We start from the raw sequence: 22,982 nt of genomic DNA on the forward strand, positions 1-22,982 counted from the left end.
TTTTGTATTTTTAGTATTGAATTGTTTAAAGATTTTCCACAGGTGTCACTACATAGGGGTATGCCATATGGTCCTATGACATGGCGCGCTCAAAATGCCTGGGTAAGGAAATTTAAGCGCCGAAACCTGTTTAGGCAATGAGTTTTCTTCTGAGGAGCCCTGATTTGTTGTGATTACTTGGGGAATATTAAATTTTGTAGACTTAAGGTGCTATGGCTTGGTTTTGGGAGAATGATTTACACTTATTGATGCTGATTTGCTCTATTTTGGACTTGATTTTTGAATTATTGGGTTGGTTGTACTGTTTTGTCCTAGGTAATTGGATGGATGAGTAAGGTCTCTGTTCAAGTGCTCATTTATCTCAGTTACTAATTAGGAAGACAGTTTTTTTGTTTTTTCTTACCAAGTAATTACCTGTAATTCACTATATAAGTTCCATTAAGTTTAATGTCACCCATCAAAAAGTACAAGTCTGAGAAAATTTGCCTGATTTTCAAAAAAGGGTGGAAACACCTCAAAAATCATGTAATCTTAATGAAAATCACACCATCAGATTCAGCATATCAGAAAATCCTACAGCACAGGTCTCAAGCTCCTATATACAAAAATGTTCCGTTTTTTGTTGTTGTTTTTTTTTTCTAGGGGTGATCGCATCGAACCAATGGTTCTAGAAGATAGAGAGAGGGATCATTTGAACTGGAACCCCCTCGCCCCTTTTTTATCCAAAGACATTTGATCAATATTTTGAGATAGCCATTTGATTCAGCATAGTTTGAAGGTCTAATAACTATGCCTTGGGGAATGACATGACCTCCCATAGTCCCTGGGGAAACAGCTGCAAGTTACGCAATTTGCCCATCGTTTCCATGTAGCCTAATATTTGTTATTGGGAATTATACAATTTTTTATGGGAGGGGATGATTCCACTGGTAGAATTTTCCTTGGCGAGGAATTTTTTCTGGGGGAATTTCTTAGGGAAAATTTTACCCGGGGGAAGGAGATTTCCTGGCATAATTTGGAATTTGGTCAGAAATTAAATAAAGAAAAAGTTTTTCAACTGAAACTGAGGAGTAACATTAAAAATTAAAACGAACAGAAATTATTTCGTATATGATGAAGACTGCCCCTTCTTCAACCCTTGCTCTTTGTGCTAAAGTTTGACTCTTTGTCACAATTTTGTAATAAAAACTTCTCAAACATAAAGGCCGTTGAATTTGAATGAGAAGTATTTTTCAAGAACTTTAAGAATTTAGGATAAAGAGCGAGGACTCAGGAAGGGGCAACCTCCCTCATGTACAGAATAATTTATGTTCGTTTAAGTTTTAATTGTTCTCTTTACTTCCAGTTAAAATCAAAATTTTCTTTTTTACTTAATTAATAAAAAAAAACCTCCACATGCAGTTAAGCTGTTTTTAGAAGTCGTGGGCACCAAATTAAGAAAAAAAAATGTACGAGGAAAAATCAGCAAAGAAAGTGTTAAAAACCTATGGGGTCAAACAGCTTAAGAAGGTCTAGCTGTCCTTTAGAATTAATAGATTGTATATATTTGAATTTTCAGAGGCGAAAAGCATCATATAATTCAACTAAATATTTTGCTTATATGTTTTCGTAGTTCAGTTTGGCAACACTGATGAAATTGTAATACTCCCCTAAAAACCTCAAAATTTTTAAACAACCAAAAGAAAAATATTACAAAATTGCGGTACCAGCTATTAATAGACCTGGGCAGAGGGGGGGGGGAGAATATTTATATTATGATATCCGTGGTACGTAAAAGCTCACATATAGGCACACTGTTTAACTTTGAAATACTGAATATTGGGATGTGTGACGTAATATATACGGTTAATTTCAGAATTTGAAAACCAAGGGGGCTAACTACGCGAGTACTTAGCCTGTTTATGGTAGTTGCTGATTTTTATGCCTAGATCGATGGTTCTGTACATTTCCAAGACCTTATACGATCTTGCTGATTGAAAAAGAACAGTTAGGACCTATTTTTTACTAGTCCAATCGAAATTTGAAAAGAAGCTCAAGTCCAAGGCCGTACAGAAGTTCTGTTAGGTTTAGGGGAAGGGAAGGTTCAACTAAGGAAAAGTATTTTAGACAGTCGTATAACTGAAAAAATTGGTTTTAATGTAGTTTTTTATCTTGGGGGTGTCACCACCACCCCCTCCCCCTCCCAATCTCTGTGTACAGTCTTAGACTTGGGATGAATTCTAGTCTTGATTCAAATAGCGAATAAAATATCGGATCTTTACCAATCAAGAAAGGCAGGAAGTGGGTGGGATTTGAAAATAAGTTGATTCTAAAAATAGCTATTTTATTTTATAGATAAAGAAGATCTCGAGAAAAGTCGTTAAGTCAAAGGTGAATCATAAGGGGATCATTTTATTCTTCGGGTTTGAGATATATTCCAAAGCAATAAGAGAAAGACGATTAGTTTTAGTTTATAATAGAAATAACCCTTTGAGGACTCAAGCCTGGATGCACCCATGAATTTAATTCAGGATGGGAGGGGGTTTGATAGTGAAAAGGTCTGTTTAACCGACGTATAACTGAATAGTATAACTGACGTATAACTGAATATAACAGAATACTATATGTGATTTTTTCTTATGCATGGGAGTGTGACTGAGACGCCCCCCCCCCATCTATTGCCTTAGGTTCGAGTTTTTCCATATCTTGATTTTACTACTAGGAAAAATAGGTCCCTCATAATTTTTGAAAGTCAAAATGGTCGAATAGTGGATGTGATCGAAAATTAACTCGTTTTCAAAATCAGAACCTCAGTCTACAACAGAATTTTGCAAGCAAAAAAGTTGTTGCGAATTATGTTTAAAAGCATATTTTTTATGGATGTTCGCATTGCGTTGTATCTTCTATAAGTATTTATTGTCTTTGATATAAAGTAGGTTCATAGGGGAAGGGCGAAACAATATATGTAATTAAAATTTCCCTGAAAAGTTTTCAAGGACCAAATGTTTCATGTTCCAATGTCTGATACTCAAGATAAACAAGTTTTTTATTTCATAAGATTGACCCTGTTGGGAAATAAGCATATTCATGAACAAAACTTTTTATAGGCAATAAAAGTGTCCTTTCAAAAGTACGAGCGAAGAAATTGGGGATTCTGAAAGTTTTAACATCCTTAGCAATATACTGGTTATGCCAATTCGAAGGGCTTTGAGCTACACAATAGGAATCTTTCGGGAGGGTAAAGAAGTTGAAATGTGTGGTTGTCTCAATGGTCAGAATATCTGCAACAGCCAAAATTTCTGGAACAACAGTTTGAGCCTAGATTTTTGTGAGAAATTTTGAAACAGCAAGGCAATCAAGGAGAAACTAGTATAAATGTTCCAAAGTAAGAGGATATCAAAGTCGAATTGGAATGCCTCTGGTTTTTTTGTACCTTTTTTTTTAATAAATCTAGGATTTTGAAAGTTTCTACAGCCTTAGCAACATATTGGTCATACCAATTGAAACGTGTGGTTGTCCACAATAATCAGAATATTTGCAGCAGTCAAGATTCCTGTAACAAAAGTTTGAGCCTAAGTTTTTGTAGGAATTTTGAAAGAGCTAGGCAATCAAGGAGAAACTAGCATATATGTTGGTACTTGTTGATTATTGGAAACACACCCAAAAAGTGATGTTAGGTAATCCTAATAAAAAAGTAACAAAACCTAATAATACTTTAGAAACAAAATTATGGAAACCTAACTTAACCTAACCTAACCCCCACCCCTAATGTGCAAATATATAGCCCAAATTATACAAGTCCAATGTATTGTATCATCCGTGGCTTGCTTTTGTAGCTATGAAACCGGTTTTCTGAGATGTAACTTAGGCGTAATTGAATGTGTTTCCAACCACCGACAAGTACCCAAATGTTCATAACTAAGAGGGTGTCAAAGTCGAATTGGAATGCCTCTGTGTTTTTTTTTGTACCTACTTAAGATGTGACTTAAATAGATGCAACTTTTTTCCATAAAAAAAAGGTATATAGGCCTTTTTTGTTGATGCTGGACCCTCTGAAAGGATCCATCTATTTGCATACCTTATTACGTAATAGTATATTCTTTCTGAATATTTTCAGTAGATATACACATTGCATAATGAGTAGCTTCGGAACAGTAAATTTATGTTAGAGCTTCAAGAAACAGCAAAAAGAATCAACACCTTGTTTTAATTTTAAATATTTCTGCTATTTTATCTTCTTCTTGTGGTATTTTTTGTCAGGCAAATCTATTAAAACATGTGAATGCTTCACAAAATAAGGGAAATTTGCTCCTCTAGTAATGAATATGGGTTTTAACACCACCCTCCAAGACCAAGATTTCAGGTGTCCATAAGGTGGGTAATAAATCTCAATTTACACAAGAACTTTGCAATTATGCTCCAGGTGTTCTAGTAATCTTTATGGTCGTTGAACTTTCTTCTTCCGTTACGTCCTGTTATATTTTTTTAATGTCTGGTGTATTTTTTTTATTTTTTTTTCTGTAGAACTATTATAGTGATTATCTTAAACGGAAATGTAATATGATCTATTATAATTGTAAGTTTTTATAGAAGATAGGGTATCTGTGGAAAGGCGTTTATAAAAATATTCGATTTTGTTAGATAACAAGTTTTTTTTTTACCTATCCACCTTATTTGGGCCGAAAAAGTACTGTCAGTTGTTGTTGCCTAGCTTTTAGTGTTTGAAAATATTAAACAAGGCTCCCTAGAAGATATTTTGCTTTCTTTTCTCTGCAACGTAAATTGTGATTTAATGTACATAACAAATTCTTAATGTGCTAATTGTCTTTTAATTTGTTCAATCGCTAGACTCTTATTAAATTTCCTACAAATCTTTTTTCTGTCATATGTTCTCATGGTATGATATTTAAGGGCCCCTTTCCCCTCACAAAAGATGGGATGGGTCCTAACATCCGAAAATTCCAAACGTAATTCTTAATCTGGCTTCTCATAAAATTGGACTGAGGCCTGATTTTGCCTTTTGCTAGATGTTTTTCTGACGAGACTTTCGGGGACTCCCTTCCATCTCCACAGAGATTCTATCAGACATTGACAGCCAAAAATAACAATTGGGACACTTAATGTTCTTTCCACCAAATCCAGTTTCTTTTTTTGTAATTTTTCCTGATAAATAAAATTTGAGACCTCAATTTCCAGCTCCCACAGAGATCAGCTCAGGTTCTGATCCCTAAAAGTTATGAATAATAAACTAGCTCTTACTTTGCCGCTGAATTTGGTTGAGATTCAGCAATCTCGTTTGGTAGGTCTTCTGGTGACAAGGGCTTAGAAAGCCCCTCCCCAGCAGAGGCTAAACTGCGTCTCGACAGTCAAAAGGCACGACTAGCCTATTATATTTTACTTCCTGTGAAGTTTGGTTGTGATATTGACAACTCCTTCTAGCAGATGTGCAAATGACAAGATTCCAGGAAATTCCTCCTTCCTTTCCCCCATTTCTGAGTCCAACTGTAGTTAGACTTCTTCCAGTCAAAGGGGAATTTTGTTTTTTGCTTGAAAATTTGTAAACTTCAGATAAACTTTTATTCTCAGCTTCATGATCTCTATCTATTGAATTTCGTTTTTGAAATTTGCTTTGTATTTTTTCTTCTTTTTTTAGATTGAAAAAAACGTTAAAAGCTGGTAAAAAATCGTTGAGAAACGGAAAACATTAATATTAGTATTATTACTCTCTTATAAAAAGTCTACAAAAGGGATATAAACCCTCCAAAACCATTGATGGCACATTGGGTGTCAAATCGTCGTATCTGTCGCCGAGTACTTTTTAAAGGGACAAGTAGGAAGCCTGTCGCCTTACGTCGCGGTAGCCGGAATAAAACCCTAGGCCCTGTCCTACCAAGTAGAACATCAATCCTCTGTGCCACCACAGGGTTAGGAAAAGTCTAAGTAATAAAATGATCGTACCTGGGTAAATGGATAAGTCTAAACTCCTCAGGTCCTTATAACGTGGAAAATGAGCTTGTCAAATAGGGTGGTTGCGAAGTTAGAGATAAACTACTGAAGATTACGGATATGATTTTTTAAACAAGGGAAGCACCTAGTGATCTTTGGCAAGCTTTAATTAAATATCTTTATAAGAAGCGTGATAATAGAGAGCGCGATAATTACAGAGGCGTTAGCTTCATTTCTGTAGCAACCAAACTACGTAGAATGATGGTCCTTATTAGACCAAGAGATGCTGTAGATAAAGTTTCACCAGCAGAATAGTGCGCTTTTAGGTGCAAGCTATTTTTAAAATTTGACTCGATCTTCTTAGGACTGTAATGGAAGTTAAGTTAAGAAGGCTAAGCCACATGGTTTACGGATAAAGGATTACAGATAGCCAAAGGAAGTGATTTATAGCCATCCTTGGGCCGAACGAAAATGAATGGAAGATAGGTTGAATGGAAGAAAGGATTTAAAGTAAATCGGAGCTACATGGGAGGTGGTAAAGATGGAGTTCTCAGTAGATTAGGATGGAAGATGTGTATGTGAAGCTGCGTTATCCTTTTTTTTGTGAGTTTTAGTAGTAGTAGGAGTAGTAGTATTGAATCATATGTTGTAAGTATCTTGTTGCAAGTTGCAGCAAAACTGGGTACCTTATGTTCAACTCTATATTCCCAAGAAACATGAATGAATCTCAGGCCACCAGATTTCGAAGATCCTTGATGCCGAGCATGGTGGAACAGCCTGATTCCCGCCACAAGTAAAAGTAATATGCAACTGTATGCTTGTCCCAAAATCGTATACGTCAGTGGGAATATAAACTCCATTCTCCTATTTGTGTCAATTTGGGCCTATGAGCTAAGAGCATTTTATTTGAGAATGAGGATTTACGTCTTAGCATATCGGTTGCGGATTTAAAAGGCGCCATATCAACATACATAAATCCTTTGAGCTTAAAACTTCTGGATAGGATATAAAAAATTATAGTAACGAAAAAGCTGGGAATGACTCTCAGCTTTTTTTTACCCTTAATTTTAGCAATCTTGAGAAAATAATAAGATAAGCTTCCTGAAAACATATGATTAATCAGTCCGATGTTAGTATTAACTGGATTTGATTAATTACTGTAATTCATTTAAATAGTAAATCTGATATAGACTAAAATTATCACACAGTGCCTTTGCCATAGTAATCATTTTTATAAGCCCTAAAATGATTTTCAAGAAGCTATAAGCAGGGACCGTTGTAATTTATAAATGTTTTTTCTCAATGCTCTTTAGTGAAGTCTCTTTATATTATCATAATTTTTTATCTTTCTCTTTTTACAATTTATTCTTGGCACTGGGCTTATCAAGTGTCCGATTTATTCCGAGTCATTTGCCCAGCTTTAATCACTGGGTTCTGTATATAGCTTGAACCTTTGCTTGAAGGATTCAACGCAAGGCTTTGATGGGATAAAACATTCAGGATCCCGGTTCCAAATGTATATTCAGTATTGTGCGGATCAGTGCTGTTTTTCAAATACTCGCATTGTTGTTCCCTTATTCAAGGTGTCAGAATAAGTTTTTACCTTTATGCTTTTTTTTTACCTTGACAAATACTGGCTCAAGGAGACAAAGCTTGGAAGGAGGCGAGGAGGAGGTGACTTGTTAAAGACGGTCTTTGAAGCAACATCAGACCTCGTCATTAAAGGTATCAGTTCGTATTTTGTGCTCCTAGAGCTTGTCCTATTAGCTCTATCCCTGACTCTACAAGGTGGTAGTAAGTGTGCTGTGTGAGCAGAAGCATAAAGGGATAGTCACATGTGGTAACAGGTGCTATTGAAACCTACCTAGAGGTATGATAGCAATATGTTACAAGGAATTGTTTGGACCGAAGAATTCCTCACAATTTTCTAGCGCTTGAAAATTAAGTAATAGTGATATGAGCACCTAAGAAACATCAGATCCCGGGATTCAAAGCTCATCAACTCTCTTGGTGGCTTAATTTGTGAAGATGAAGTTGAGATGACGGTGTAGGATATATATATATATATATATATATATATATATATATATATATATATATATATATATATATATATATATATATATATATATATATATATATATATATATAAGGAAAAGAGCAGGACCCAGGGTGCTAACTTAAAGAGTCCCAGCCTTCACCGGATCACCGCATGGCTATGAAGCACACATTTTGTAATACAGTTTTATTGTAAAATAATCCTATATACAGTAATAATACTTACAATATACTTATAATATGAACTCATCAGAAGGGATTCTAAGGAAATTAGGACATCATGGGAGGGAGTCACGAGTGAAGGTTTGAGCAGATAATTTGGAGGAGAATTTTGCGCAGTGTCGCTTGTGTCAGGTGGCTCGCTGTTGCAAGGAATTGTCAACAATAGTAGTAGTAAAATAGAGCCCCCTTTTGCAATATGTTTTCATCCGTTTTTGTATCCTGTAGTTTTAGTTTTTAAGTACAAGCCCATTATGGAATAAATCTTGATTAGAAGTCGGTGACCTTCTATTTAATGGCTAGGATTTTACATCTTTGTCTGAGGAAATGTTTCCGAGGCTCGTTTTTGTCTCGTTTAAATTACCATTTTATCTCCATGAAAACTTCCTTTGCGTAGATTCAGTTTGAATTTAAGATTATCTCGGGTGTAGTCCATGCTTTTTGTTGGGCTGTAAAAAGGAACTATAAAGAAATAACGTGACTTTTAGATATTTTATATGCTTAGAACATTATTTTTGTTTCAAAGCTAGACAAAGGAGCTTGGCTCCTTATAAATGTCTTCGATATTGGACCGATGTTTAAGCTATTAAAGGTAAAAACAAGAAATATTGATGTTAATTGTTGCTCTAAAGGTATATCCTTAGAAACTGGGGAGGGAACGAGAATCCTTCCAAGAATTGCGTAAAAACTCTCACCATGAAAACCCGGGGAAATATCCTAAAACACTAGAAACGATGTTTTTCTTAGCCTAAAAAGTCATTAAAGATAGTACTTTAAACTTCTTAATAAACTACTTAAATGAATGATTTTAAATTCTTCGAATCATTTTATGCTCCGTAGTTATCTGTATAAAAATCGTTTCATCTTCTAAAACGAAAAGCCAATCAATAAATAATTTAAAACTAATGAAAATCAATAATTCAAAATCTTAAAAATAAAACTGTTAATTAAATTTAGCAATTGGCGTCTTCGTCCAGAAAGTTTTAAAAGTTTTGGTAGAGTCCCCTTCTCAAATTCAAGCTCTGTGTGAGATACGGATCATAGAAGCTTATGTATTTGCTCTCTTGTTCTTCGACATTGACAGAACCAGGCGTAGAGGATTCAGACACAGAATATAAAATTCTGTATCTTCGCGCTTTTTTTGTAATACTGGGGGGGGGGGGTGTTAAACACAAAAAATTACACTTTAGCACCAACATTTTCTGAAGACTAGCTATCACAATAGCTTAAAACCCAACCCAGGCGTGCACAATCGATAAAAGCTATTTGCCTGTAATATGAAATCAAAAGCTTTGCTCAGCTTGAGCCAAATCTACTTTCTATGGCCGTCCGTTTGATACGATCGCTAATGAAGAAAATTCTAATTCCTGAGACGGTGAACTTCTCCATTTTGGGGAAGATCCTTAAAGCAAAAAGAGTAATCTTTTAGGTAGAAACTATTTTTTTGGTGGGGGTGGTCATTTTTCTGACAAATAATGATTTTTGGAGCATATGAACTTCCTTATTTTTAATTTTAAACATGCAAATTGAAATGGATTGTGTGGTTAAGGATGTATGCAGTGGTATGGTTAGGCCTACAGCCCCTCCCCCCGCCCCCTTTTGGTCTCCAAGGAATTTCAATATTTTAAGAGAAATCTTGAAGAAAAATGCACACAAGCACGCATAATCATAAGAGCTTCAATCTTATTTTTGCACTTCTACGTTCAGTGAGCAAGAAATAAAAGTAGTATATGATACTCTGCCACTGTTGCCTGTAGTTGGAATTAGATCTAAGTTTTTTAGAATTAGGTGTATTCTCCGTTTTTACATTTTTCCCGGTAACAAATTCAAAAATGGTCTTCTTGCTGTGTTGGTAGTGTAAATATATTTTATTTGTTTTAGGCGAAAACTATAAGAAAACGTTTATTGACGGACTGGCTGATATTTTTGAGATTTTTTTTCGGGGGGGGGGGACTACTGTGAGGTAATTTAGAAATCGTTAGTGTAGTCTTGCAAATAATTGCTCTTGTCACTATTAATTACTATGTTCTGTACGAGAGCATAGAGTAACTTTTTGTAATCTGTACTCTAGAATGGAGTTCCAAGAGTTTCCTATCTAATTACTTGCTTCAAAGCCCGTACATATTTTCATGCCAGAATTTTCTTATCTAGGAGGTACTTACAAATAAATGTTAAGCGTCAAGTATTAATTTTAGTAGGGTGTCATTACTCTCTGGGGTTTTAAGTACAAGTGAACGAGATAAATAGATCTCGTTTTATCACCCTTTCTTTGGCTGAAAAGCTAGGGTAGTGGTTCTCGACCCGTGGCGTCGGGTACTCATTTGTGATGTACACACCCACGGGAGGTCCGTCCAGGCGGTACACGAGAGTTTTTTTGTAGAAATCTTTATATTTTCGACGATAAAATGAATTTACAGTCAAATTTTGATTCTGCATGTTGAAATCTTTTGTGTAAGTATAAAACTAAAAGTAGATAAACCTTTATTACCTATTAGGCTAGTTTGCAGTGCAGTACAGAGATTCCATAGCTTATGGCAGAGCTCATTGTTATTTAAATGCGTATAAATGATTATGGAAGTAAATAAGTCTTTTTAATTACTACATTATCAAATAATTATTAACCTTAAAACAAAACTTGTTTTGTGTGAAGTCTTGTTCGTAATGCGATTAATCTAATGCATAAATTTTACTACCGCCAGCATTTGGCTATTGCCGACATTTTAGCTAGTGTCAGTCCCATTAATAACAAGATTTAGTCCATTATCAAAGATGGCTAAAGCCAGCACCAAGGTTCAATTTAGTTGGATAATTTTTTTAGAATTAGCTATGAGCAGCCAATCATTGTCAATTTTTAGGTGTGTAGAAAAAGAAAACTTTATAGGAATTTAAACATATATTTATCTCAAAGAACTAAAAGTAGACAATCTGATGAATCTTATTTTGAATAGATCTGACAGTAACTAAATCTTGGTGTTCCCTAAATTCTATTGTTAACGAGCTTTGAGGAAACCGAGAAACTTTAAAATTGATTGAAAAGTAAAATGTTTAACTCTATTTCAACGCTTTGTTGAGATTCATTATTAGATACACGAGGCTCCACATTAGGTAAGGTGCCTGAGCTGGGGGCTTTCTCTATGCTTGCTACGACACTTCAATAAAATATACTATTCGATAAATATGGTTGGGTTAACACAATTTGATCACCCTATGAGCCCTATAAGGTCTCAATTTAGCCCTTTACAACCCAGCTTTTCTGGGGCGAACTAAAAAAAACTGATTCGTCCTATTCTCTATCTTACTCAGTGAAAACCTAACATATTGATGATCATGTTATTGTCAGATGAAAAATTGAGAACCTCAAATCTTGGACTTGCGATTCACTTTATCAAATGGATGGACGTCATCAGCTACTGTAAACTATTTGTCTACGCCCACTCAACAAAAAACGATGCCGTAAATCCTGGACTGATGCTGAGCCATGAACTGTATAATAAAACGACAAAACTATACATTTCCATCGTTTCTGGAAATTTCCTCGCCAAACATAAACTAAAGTTTTTTTCCACTAACAAGCCAGATAGCAAATTCATATCCTTCTAGTTTCAGAAGCTTTATCTCTACGCGATGTGTATTCGTCTCTAAGCGTATAGTCCATACAAAAGGAATTATTAGAGACTATCTGTACTGTGCTAGTCACAGTTATATAGTGTATAGGCCATAAAGAGTGGGGGTGTTGGATTTTTTTGGTGTGAGGAGGTGCCTGAACCCTTTGAAGACAATACCTCCTCATTTATAGGAATTACTGATGTCTGGGGGGGGTGACAGCTCTCCTCTTATTGTACAAATATTGAGAGTACGAGGAAAAATTACATCGTCTTTACTTGGATGGGCGGAGACATCCCGTAGGAATAAGATTTCTTCAATTTTTTGCCATTTGTATTCTCTGCTTCTGTGATACAAAGTGTGACGTTAAAATCAAGAGAAAACATACCGTTTAGAAGTCTTGGCTTTTCTATCCACAGGTGTAATTATGGTATGACTGGAATATTAGACGTCCCATTTTTCTTGTTGTACCATTGTAAAGACTTAAGAGGATTCGATACCCTAAAATCATTTTGCGAGCCTCAAAGTGGGCTGACCGTCTCAAAGACAAAAGGTCCATTAGCTAATTCTCCCAGTAAACTAGTTATCATTGAAAGCTATTGAGGATTTATGGTTCGTTTGCGAAATTTGTGTGCGTGAAATTGTGTTCGCATGGTTTTCAATCAAAGTGAGTAGCACCATAGGGAGCTCCCAAAGCTGCCAGGTTTATCGAATTATATTTCTTTTGAGCTGATTTTGGGCGTTTCCCTAGCCGGTATGCTTGAAAATGTTTATGGGCTGCCCTTTCCTGAACTTCAAAAAGAAAATACTGCTCATTTTAATCGAAACAGCAAGATTTACAATTTGTGATGATATAATTTTCATTAAAACTGAATATCTCTATCTCCGGTACAAAACAAGAGAAGTTAAATCTTTTTTTTTTTTTAATTTTTGGGAAAGTACTTGTCAGTTTTTAGTTCTATTTCGCTTATCGGATCTTTTATCCCAGCTCTACAATTTATGGAAAGATCGCCCAATCAATTCTAAATAGTTTAGCCGCTTAAACTAAAAAAGTTTATAATTGACGAGATGGGGCGATTCTTTAAGAGATCGATCCCCTTAAGCATTAAATCGCAATCCATATAGGTATTCTGTTATGCTTCATTTAGAAAGTTTATCAAGTCTCACAAAATAGGAATATTCTTACGAATATTATCATAGCTGAATAACTAAAAGTGTTTTACAGCTGTTTGATGTAGTCCATATTACAAGGGTGCTTTGCTTTGTCTCCGCTGTTCATAAACACGAAAACATATTCGTCTTGAAGCACTATCATCTAATGCTAGGTTCAGACGCATAGGATTAAAAAAAAACTGAAAAATTGCTAGGAAAACGTTAAGGTTTTAAGGCTTTCGTTCTAAAAAAAAACGAAGGATTTCTTGAAAAATTTCAATTTGAAAATTGTGGCAAATTATTTAAGGATTTTTTTTCAAAATCGATTGTTCTTGAAAAACCATAAGCCCAGTAATATCCGGATGTCGACAAGTTTCATGGTGCTTTGACACCACGCTTTAGAGCCTTCAACACTAGCATAACTTGGGACTTTATGTTATATTATGTAATCTGAAAGCAAATTTTGTCCGTTCCGTAGGCAGTGCCAAGTAGACTAAGGATCTGTATGGAATTTTACACTTGGTAATTTTATGCTTCGTTGCGTAAAAGTCAACAGAGTAGCTACAAAATGGAATTCCTGGATGAGCAGTCAATAAATTTTGAAAAAAAAAATCATTAATTTTTTCTTAGAAAGCCTTTCACGCTTGATCAGAGCTTAAATATCCTCCATTCCACATTCTTAGTTTTTGGTAACTGCGATGATTTCTGACGGTGATCGTGATGGTTTTGCACTGGCGGTTCCAAGGGGATCGTGGGTGACCCCCCCCCCAAGATTTTTTTGGCTCCTTCATTCCTTTTTTTTTTTTTTTACTCTTTTTAGAATAAATGTGTCAATTTGATCAATTATTGGCACCTTCGTCACATTGGGCCTCCCCCCCCCCACTATTTTCCCATTGGCGCCCTTGTCACATTGGGCCCTCAAGATTTTGCTGTAGATCCGTTCCTATGGTTTTGTCTGTTTTTGCATTATCCTTGTGTAAAAGATTTATTTGAGTGTGAAACCTTGTACTTGATGAAACTTAGCTACTTAGCCTAGAAATTTCACATACGGAGTGTGAATGTCGCTTTAACATTCTATAATTGATTATGCTATATGCACAAAACATGCCTCATATTTAGTGATTAGTTTGTGTTTTTTGTCTTCGAGGTATTAAAAGGGATTGTTGTTTTTTTCATTAGCTGTAACTCAGCCAATGAATTTTGTCGTAGATAGTCAACTTGACTACTTTTCCTGTTTTTGCATTGGAAGTACGAAGCAACGACCTATCATAGAATCCTTACCAAAATTCGGAAAAGGGGATAAGGGTCTCGTAGCAAAAGAACAAAACATAATAATAATATACAGAAACAATTTCCCATTGTTACGTTCTCCTAGATATATTACCAAGAAACAAAGAATTTTTTTCTTTAAAAAAAATATACTAATACTGATAGATCGATAAACGAAAAATTTAGCATTTTAACGTTGTAATCTATTCTGTGACTTAATTTGATTTATGGCGCAATATTATTCATGACGCAGCGTCATCTCCGATCAATGCTTAGTAAAGAGCGATAGGGCTTCAATGTATTATTTATTTATTTTTCCAGCCACTCTGTATAGAAGGGGTGGCTATAGAAACTTGGGAGGGTTCTCGTTCAATTTGAAAATGGCAGTTCTAGTGCCCTTGTGAAGAGTCGAAAGTGATTTAATTAGAGTAAGATTTTTCACGAAGATTTTTATATTTTTTGGCAGCAGAGCCATTTTTCATTATGACACAGGAAAAACATCTTAGTATGCAGCGATAGTTTCAAAAATGTGGGTCGTTCTTCACTGAGTTCCTGCTAAGAAAAAGTTTAGGGCTTTTTAGTCTGCGTGATATATTATTTAAATAGACAAGGTAACTGAACAATCATTTGTATTTTTACAATACGTAAATGACACCAAGAAATACAGTTTTTGTGAAAACTTTCATTTTGCTTTAATCCAATCGCTTTCAACTCTTAAAAAGGGCACTAGAACTTACAATTCTTTTGTGAAAGAACGAGAACGATTATTGTACTGCATAAGTTTTCATGTAATCCTTTTTTATGCACTTCAGAGCTTCAGGTACATCACACGTGATCGATAATATGCTAATCTTTTAGTGAAAAGTGACCTTTTAGATTTTATACATCTTTGGAACCTTCATATTTTCGTCTCTCCTTACGCAGGCCTACTTGAGCTTATGGGTTTTTCTTATGCCCCGTCTTGATCGGCGTAGTGTCTTTTCTTAATTGGCATATAACTATAATAAGGTCTTTCATTTTTTGACAATAAAGTGAATAAATCGCATGGTGCTAATAATGCTAAAATAGAATACCGTTCAGCTTTTTGTATTCATGTTAATATTCAACCAGTACCCGGTTACAAGTTCAGACTCTTCAGAGGGATTGTTGTTTCAGAAAAAGATGATGGCACGATTACTTCTGCCTTTTTTCTACTAATAAGGAGACTGTTGAAGGAGTGGAAGGTGTGGACTCTTTTGAATTGTCTTAAAAACTAATTATGGCAAGGCGAAGTCCGCTCTTTGATATGTATGTAACCTCAGGAGTAATCGGATAGCTACGGCAGCATAGTGGATAAGAAACTCTCCTTGAGATTTGCAAGTGTTGAAATCAAGGCATTTTGTGATAAAGCGTAAAATATGACATAAAAAAACACAAAGAGAGAGAGAGAGAGGATTCTCACGACGAAGAGAACAAACGGAACAATGACCAGTAGAAGAAAAAGATAAATTAAAGGGACTCAGTCGCTTTGTATCCTCATTGAAGCCAACTCTATTTAGCTTCTGTGGTGCTCAGCCACAGTAACAACAATTGTAGCTTTAGATATTTTTGGTTTTTATTTCGTGGTTTTTGATTTTATTTGATTTTAGTTTATTTTAGTTTTTATCTTTGTTTTCTCAGCGTTGAAGATGCCTTGTTTTATACAGGCGAAATATCTGCGTTGTTTTAGTTCGTCTTTTTCTTCTACTGGCCGCAGTCCCGTTTGTTTTCTTCGTCGTGAAAGTTCTCTCTCTCTTTGTGTTTTTTGTCATGGCTGGCCAGTTCGGCTGTAGGTCTTTCATTTGCGTAAAATTGGGATACCTTTCAGGACCGGTTGTCAGCAAACGTAATGGACCTAGGATCATTTCCTTGCCTAGGACCTAGGAAAATTGTTAAGTGTTTTGACAAATCCATAATGTCAAGTCAATCAAGCACTTCAGTGCTAAAATCTCAAAAAATTCAAACGCAAATTGGTAATATTGCATTCTGAAAAGCTTGCCTCGATTTATCTTCTTATTTTAGGTTGCTATGACGGAAATCTCTATGCTATGTCATCTATCAATGGCTCAATTCTTTGGAAATTTAAAACTGATGGAGAAATTAAGTCATCACCGCTCGTCAGTAATTGTGGAAAGTCAGTATTCTTTGGTTCCCATGACAAATATTTATATTCGGTTTGTAGTAAGGTAAATATGCTCAGATCTGATTAAAGATGCATCTTCTTTATGTTTGCTGTTATTTGTTTGTTGACTGAATTGGTTGACTTCTGAGATAGCTTACAAGAAGATGATATTTATTAATTTTGCTCATAAGTAAACAAGGAAAAATCCAAGGAGGAAGTTTAAACAGTGTTTGTTATTTTCTTTTAAATTTCGTTAAAAAGGCAAACAAAAGAACATACGTGCTGTGTCTCTCAAGTTTTGAGGCGATGGGTGAAGTTCCAAGTTTCGATTCATGACCTGAGCCTTGGCTCAGTTTAGTGGGTCTGCCCATAATAGGTCTTGGAGCAGGGGCCATTTTAGACGCAACAGTTAATGACTTTGACGCTTTAACTTTTTTTATTTATTTATTCTTTTTTTTTAATTTAGCATACGTGGCGAAGGCTCATATAGTACTCACATCAGGGTGTGAAGAGAAGGGAAAAAAACTTTAAAAATATGAAACACTTGCATTGAACAACGCGAAAATTTCAAGCTAAGACCACAGCACATATTCAATGTTGGCAAAGGAGAATAGATCTTGAATATCAATTTTAATCAAACTGCATGTTATTGGTGTCTATAAGGAAAGACAATCTTTTTAACAAACTTTAGTGGTTAAGCATGGCTGTAACTGCAACCTAAAGGTAAAGATAAATCTAAAAGCGCCGCTAATAGTATCGTGTCCTAGAAGATTTAAAAAGGGAGAATTCAAAACTGGTGTAACTTTAAATTAATAGAATTCGGATTTCAGCTAAAAGTCTAAGTTTACTTGGATCTAACCTGAAATTTCCCTGAAAAGATTAGATTCTTTAGTTTGAAGCTGCATTTATTATCAGATAGTTAAATAGTATGTTATAGTACGCTGGCTAGTTCGAAAATATATATAAATACGGTGTACCTGTTTGGCCCATTTGGATTTTTTTTTTTAGAACATAACATGAGTTTTATATGTTCTATAGTTTCACGTATGCTATGATGGTTCTTGTTCTGATTATTGGTAGATATTTCACAACAAATTTCTAGTAGTCGGGGAGCCAAAGTTGAAAAAGTCGTCAAATAACGGTTTGTAAAAAACATTTTGGTACATGAGTTCTGACTTTTGGAACCGATATTTTCGGAAATGCTGATTCCATTTATTTCGGGAATTGTGACCACCAAAGTGCGCTTCATAGTTTAATATGAGGTCAAAGTTTCGACTCGATCATCTATGGTAAAAATTTTAAAACTTAACTTGTTCATTGCTAAGTAGCTGACACTGCATCGATCTCGTGCCTGTGTTATTGTAATGTTTACTGCCATCTGCCATACTGGTGCAAATTGATGGTTAAAAAGCTTAAAAAGCTAATTAACTCTATTATCTGATCCTTAAAGTTTTGTCTTTACCAGGATTTCACTTTTTATTGTTTCGCCTCGTCTTTCAAGAATCCTTGGTATATAAGTTTATAATGCATAGGCTAAAAATCTTATCAGTTTTGGGTTCAAAGGATAGATAGAGGCTTACTTAAGTGGTTTAAAAGTAGGATAAAGGTGCAGATTAGTTCCCCCTGATAAAAGCAACTTATTTCTTACTATTATTCAGTAAATTGCACGGGTGTCCACGGGAGGGGTTTTACGAGGAGCTTGGCTCTTTTGTGAGCTAGCCTAGGTGGTACAGATTTTTTTCAAGCATAGTCAAGCAAAGGTGGTACACTCTGACAATACTTGGCTGTCTTCTCTTTCCTTTTTTGTGTGTGTCAAGAGTCTCACTATTTACCATTGCTCCTCAAGTCACTAACTTTATAGCGCATCCAGACAATCCCCTTTCTGGAAAAATGGAATGGGAATCCGGAAAAGGGAATAGCCCTCCAGACTTGGCAGTTTTAAAAAAAGTATCGGTACAAGTTTATCAGCCATCCTTATCAAATCTGTTTTTCTGAGCCAAAACCTATAGAAAACAATTTTAGAGCCTCAGTTAGACAATTTACCTTTTTTCTATTTTAAACCACATCAGACAACTATTTTTATTTATCACTTATCATGTTTAATCGTCTCCTTCTTCTGGCATTTTTTCCAGATAAGCTGTCCACACTACAGTCTTCCGTCCCATTTTTTTCATTTTCGGACCTTCTGATCCTTCCTGCCCAGAGAACAGAAAAATGGGATGGAAGACCTGTCTACATTTCCAGATTTCCGTCCCATTTTCCCATAAAGCGGATAGTCTGGACGTGCTATTAGGTGGCACAACAAAATTTTAGGCTAGGTGGAAGAAGGTTTGGTGGTACCTTCTTTTTGGCCAATACTATGCCGCAATGCCCAATACTATGCCACAAAGTTGTAAAATTGTTCAATTGAGAATTATTATTATTATTTAGAGCGGACTCAAATGGGTTGAGACTCAGGCCTCCAAGGCCCATTGCCTCCACAATGGAACATTAAGAATTGTCATTTTCCATCTATTGAGGGACCAAGACTGAATATGAGTATGCTTTACAGAGGCGAAAAAATTGAAATTTAGCACTAAGAAGTGCCTTTTTTCTTCCATTTTGGACTTCTTATCACTGCTGGAGGGGGGGGGCATTATATACTTTCTGGGCTGAAGATTTTTTTTCACCAGGTCTTTCCACTACTTATAGGGTCCTATTTAGACTATAATAGTCTGTAGATAAAGGAAATGGATCGGTTATATATCATGAAGAAATTCTTGAATTTTTTTTCTAAGGTTACCGTTAGTACCGTACTAAATTTATTCTCTATTTTGCAGGATAGCATGGAATCATTTGCCAGAAAACAATTAGATGCTCTATATAGCCCCCCCCCCAAAAAAAAAAAAATTATGCAAAGTGTTTAATCTGCCAAACCGATGTGTCAAACCGATGGAAAAGGACAGCTTCACACTGTTAGTGATATAAAACGTGTCCGAGAACTTCTATTGACCAGATGCAAGTGCAATGCTAAGTACTATGCTCTAAGAAAGGGCTGTCAGCAACCAAACTTCTTACAAACAAGGCTTGTTTGGCATAGAACTTGTTGACAGAAAGTTTTGTCTTGTGATCTCCATGGAGGTCTTCAAGAAGCAAATATGCCAGCTACACGTGCAAGACTCACTAGAACATTGGCAACAGAAGTGAGTTACTCATATGCTGACTGTTGCATCATTTGCGGCAAAAAGGGAAGTACCAAGCGTAAAAGTGAGAATGTTCTTGCAATTAAAACGATAAAAAGGTAACAGAAGTTATCACAGCATTCTGAAAGACTTTTATGAGAAATGCCTGCTGTGTTTGCAATGTCCAAGGACAAAAATTTGATTCAGTTGAGTGCAAAATACCACCAAAAATGCATGCTGAGCTTCTTTAAAAAGAAGACGGAGGAAGAGACTAACTTTTCTGCCAGAGAGGCTAGTGCAAAAAGTGTGGTGGATGACATTGAGACTCGTCTTAAGGAAGGAAGGATATACTCGCTTAGTGAGCTAAGGCAGAAATTAAGCAGTGGACTAGCTAGTTCAGATCTGGAAATAAAGGCCCATAATGTTAGGATACTGAGAAAGCAACTGAGTGTGAAGTATGGCAAAGCACTAGAAGTGACCTGATCTGATAAACTTTATAGAAGGGTTGTCTTACCTAGATTCTAAGGCCTGCTCTTTGCCAGTGTTTGATGTCAATTCGAAGCTATCTCTCATTCTGGACTTTATGCCGCTCTTAAGGACTATGACTCCGTCAAGGGATGAGACATTAACTGATTTTTTAAAAAGGTTGACGTGCGAGGTTTTTAGTCAGCTCCCAGAAAATCTATGCCAACTGCATGTGGTTTCTGACCGGTATGATGGACTTTATGGAATCAAGGACCCAACCGGCTCACCAGTGTGCTTAAAAGACAGTAGTGGCTGCCATAGACGAAGGGGTGAGCAGAGTTTGAAGGTCAGTACCACATATAGTGACAGCATCAAACTCGGTGATTCCTGGCAATCAATTCTTAGAAGTTCTTTCTGCAAAGCTAACTTGGTGGCTTTTATTTATGAGTTTTCGAGCAATGTGGGAAGTAAAAGTAAGAACTTTGATATTACACTTGCTGAAGGTTTCCATGATCGTCGACATGTTGGGATATTGCCTAGAAAAGGATCCCTGGAACCTTTGCCTCCTCTTAGTCTTGAGCTTGCAAGCACACATGAAGAAGCAGACATGCGTGTAGGAGTCCATGTTGCTTCCAGCTTTAGGAATGGAAGTTCTTCTGTCATTGTGCGGGCCAATGACACAGATATTCTGGTGATACTTTTGCAACACTCCTCTACGCTGTTAGATACGAAAGAGAACAAAAAGAAGGAGCTATTCCTTCAATTTCCTGACAGAATTTTCCCTGTGCACGAGCTAGCTATTTCTCTTCCACGGGACTTTATTGTCAGCATTGGACTGCTACACTGCCTTAGTGACACTGACACGACGAACTTTGCATATTCTCTGGGGAAGAAGACATTTGTGAAAGCAGCTTTGAAATTTGATCTTGTTAGTGATTTGGCGAAACTGACGAGAAAAGTCAAGATTGACCTCGTCAATATATCAAATTATATTGAGGAAGTGACGGAGGTGGCAAGAAAAATAACAATCGCAGCCTATGGAAAGAATCCTACTGACTTTAACTCCTTGAATGACTTTCGAGTGCACTTATTCCATAGGAAAAAATCGTTAAAAAATCTTCTGCCCACTGAAAACAGCTTTAAATATCACATCCTTAGAGTTGTATATCAGTGGGGAATCGTTTTACAGGCTATGGAGTCTGAACCAATAGTTTTAGACCCCCTAAATTTCGGATGGATATGCAGTGACGCTTTCGGGGCTTTTCCTCTGACAAATTCATTGTCGCAGTGGCTGATTTCTATAAGACGTATCGCATTTCATTGCAAGTGTAGAAATGTGTGTAATTGAAATTGCTCCTGTGCTGGAATCCGCAAGTGCGACTTGCTTTGTGCTTGTGCTGGGTCATGCGATCTTTCTGAAAGTGACGACGAGTTTGACTTAATAATAACTTAAAAAACATTGCTAAACATATTGAAGTTATGTATATTCGACCAATCGTATGTTAATAAAATTGTAAAAAGCAAAAGCTTGTAAAAGCAGTTTGAAGCATATTGAAGCTGTTGTGCTTGGAGCAGGATTATTTATTTTCTTTTCTGGTGTGATAAATTAACGATCGCCTAATGTTTTGGCTAGGTATGAAAGAGACAACTACAATAGTGACGGAGACCACATTACCTTTCCATAACAAACAACAAAAGTAGGAAGAATAATAGGGAAATCTTTTTGCAAGACAGTGGAGATAATTTGAATGAATATTTCGGCCCTATGTCCAAGGGCCGTCCTCAGCAAGACAAAAATATATGAAAGAAAAAAGACTCACAGCAACATGCAACCATTAAAACCAAAAATTAAAAAAATTTTTCAAAGCAGTCCTAGCATCCTTACTTCAGCGAAGTTCAACCAGGACTGATAAAAAGTTAGGTAAGATAAGGCGATTCAATGAGAAGAAAGAAAAGTAAATTGAAAACACGTTCTTATTGCTAATCCAGCTTTTTTGGCAGCTAACCTCAAAGGTCTTTTTGTGACCAGTTCTGTGTTAATGTCTATCGGTTTTTTAAAATATTTTGTAAGATCATTTTTAATTAAGCGCAAACAACAGCATAAAGATGATATAGTCAAAGCTCTAAATTCTAGTATTTCCGTTGTTTCATCTGATTGTGCATTAGGCAGCCATATTTTTGAAAATTCTAGCCACAATATACTTTTTGATGAATCCGCCCTTATTAGCAATGACCTAGGCATAAAACAGGTAGTCCGAGAATCAATTGAAATCAGACTTAATATAAATAATAATTTTTCCTTAAATCGAGAGTTGGGGGAATACACGCTAAATGCTCTATACGGAACTTTAATTAAAAATGATCTTACAAAATATTTAAAAAAACCGATAGACATTAACACAGAGCTGGTCACAAAAACAACTTTGAGGTTAGCTGCCAAAAAATCTGGATTAGCACGAGGAACGTGTTTTTAAATTATTTTTCTTTCGTCTTATTGAATCGCCTTGTTTCACCTTACTTTTTATCAGTCCTGGTTGAACTTCGCTGAAGTAAGGATACTAGGACTGCTTTGAAAATTTTTTTAATTTTTGGTTTTATTGGTCGCATGTTGTTGTGAGTCTTTTTTCTTTCATATGTTTTTGTCTTGCTGAGGACGGCACTTGGACATAGGGCCGAAATATTCATTCAAATTATCTCCACTGTCTTGCAAAAAGATTTCTCTGTTGTTCTTCGTACTTTTGTTGTTAGACAACTACAATATTCTAGTTGAAAGCTGGACTTAGTCTCAGTGAAATAGAAAAATCAACGAACTTAGTTGCAAAAAACCACCGAGCGCACCTTTGGCGCTTATATTCTCGATATATTCGTAATCAGCATGGTCGATTTAGTCCAAAACCTCTCTCAAATCACTTGTCCCCCTCATATTGCTATTTTGTCAGATTTTCAACTTTGGTTCCCCGACTATAGAATATTCCGAGAATTTAGTGCTT

General features: G+C 35.9%; 1 protein-coding gene across 1 annotated transcript in view; it reads left to right on the forward strand.

Moving 5' to 3' along the window:
• The window catches only part of Aasdh (Aminoadipate-semialdehyde dehydrogenase), a 98,362-nt gene that overhangs the window by 45,966 nt on the left and 29,414 nt on the right, over positions 1-22,982 (forward strand). Inside the window, exon 9 of the mRNA XM_089095111.1 lies at positions 16,267-16,430. Coding sequence (XP_088951237.1) covers positions 16,267-16,430 — 164 coding nt within the window. The remainder of the gene's footprint in view (positions 1-16,266; positions 16,431-22,982) is intronic.

This window comes from Artemia sp. Qi Xiang Cuo, chromosome 10 (assembly GCF_049724085.1).
Source record: "Artemia sp. Qi Xiang Cuo chromosome 10, ASM4972408v1, whole genome shotgun sequence".
Lineage (NCBI taxonomy): Eukaryota > Metazoa > Arthropoda > Branchiopoda > Anostraca > Artemiidae > Artemia > Artemia sp. Qi Xiang Cuo.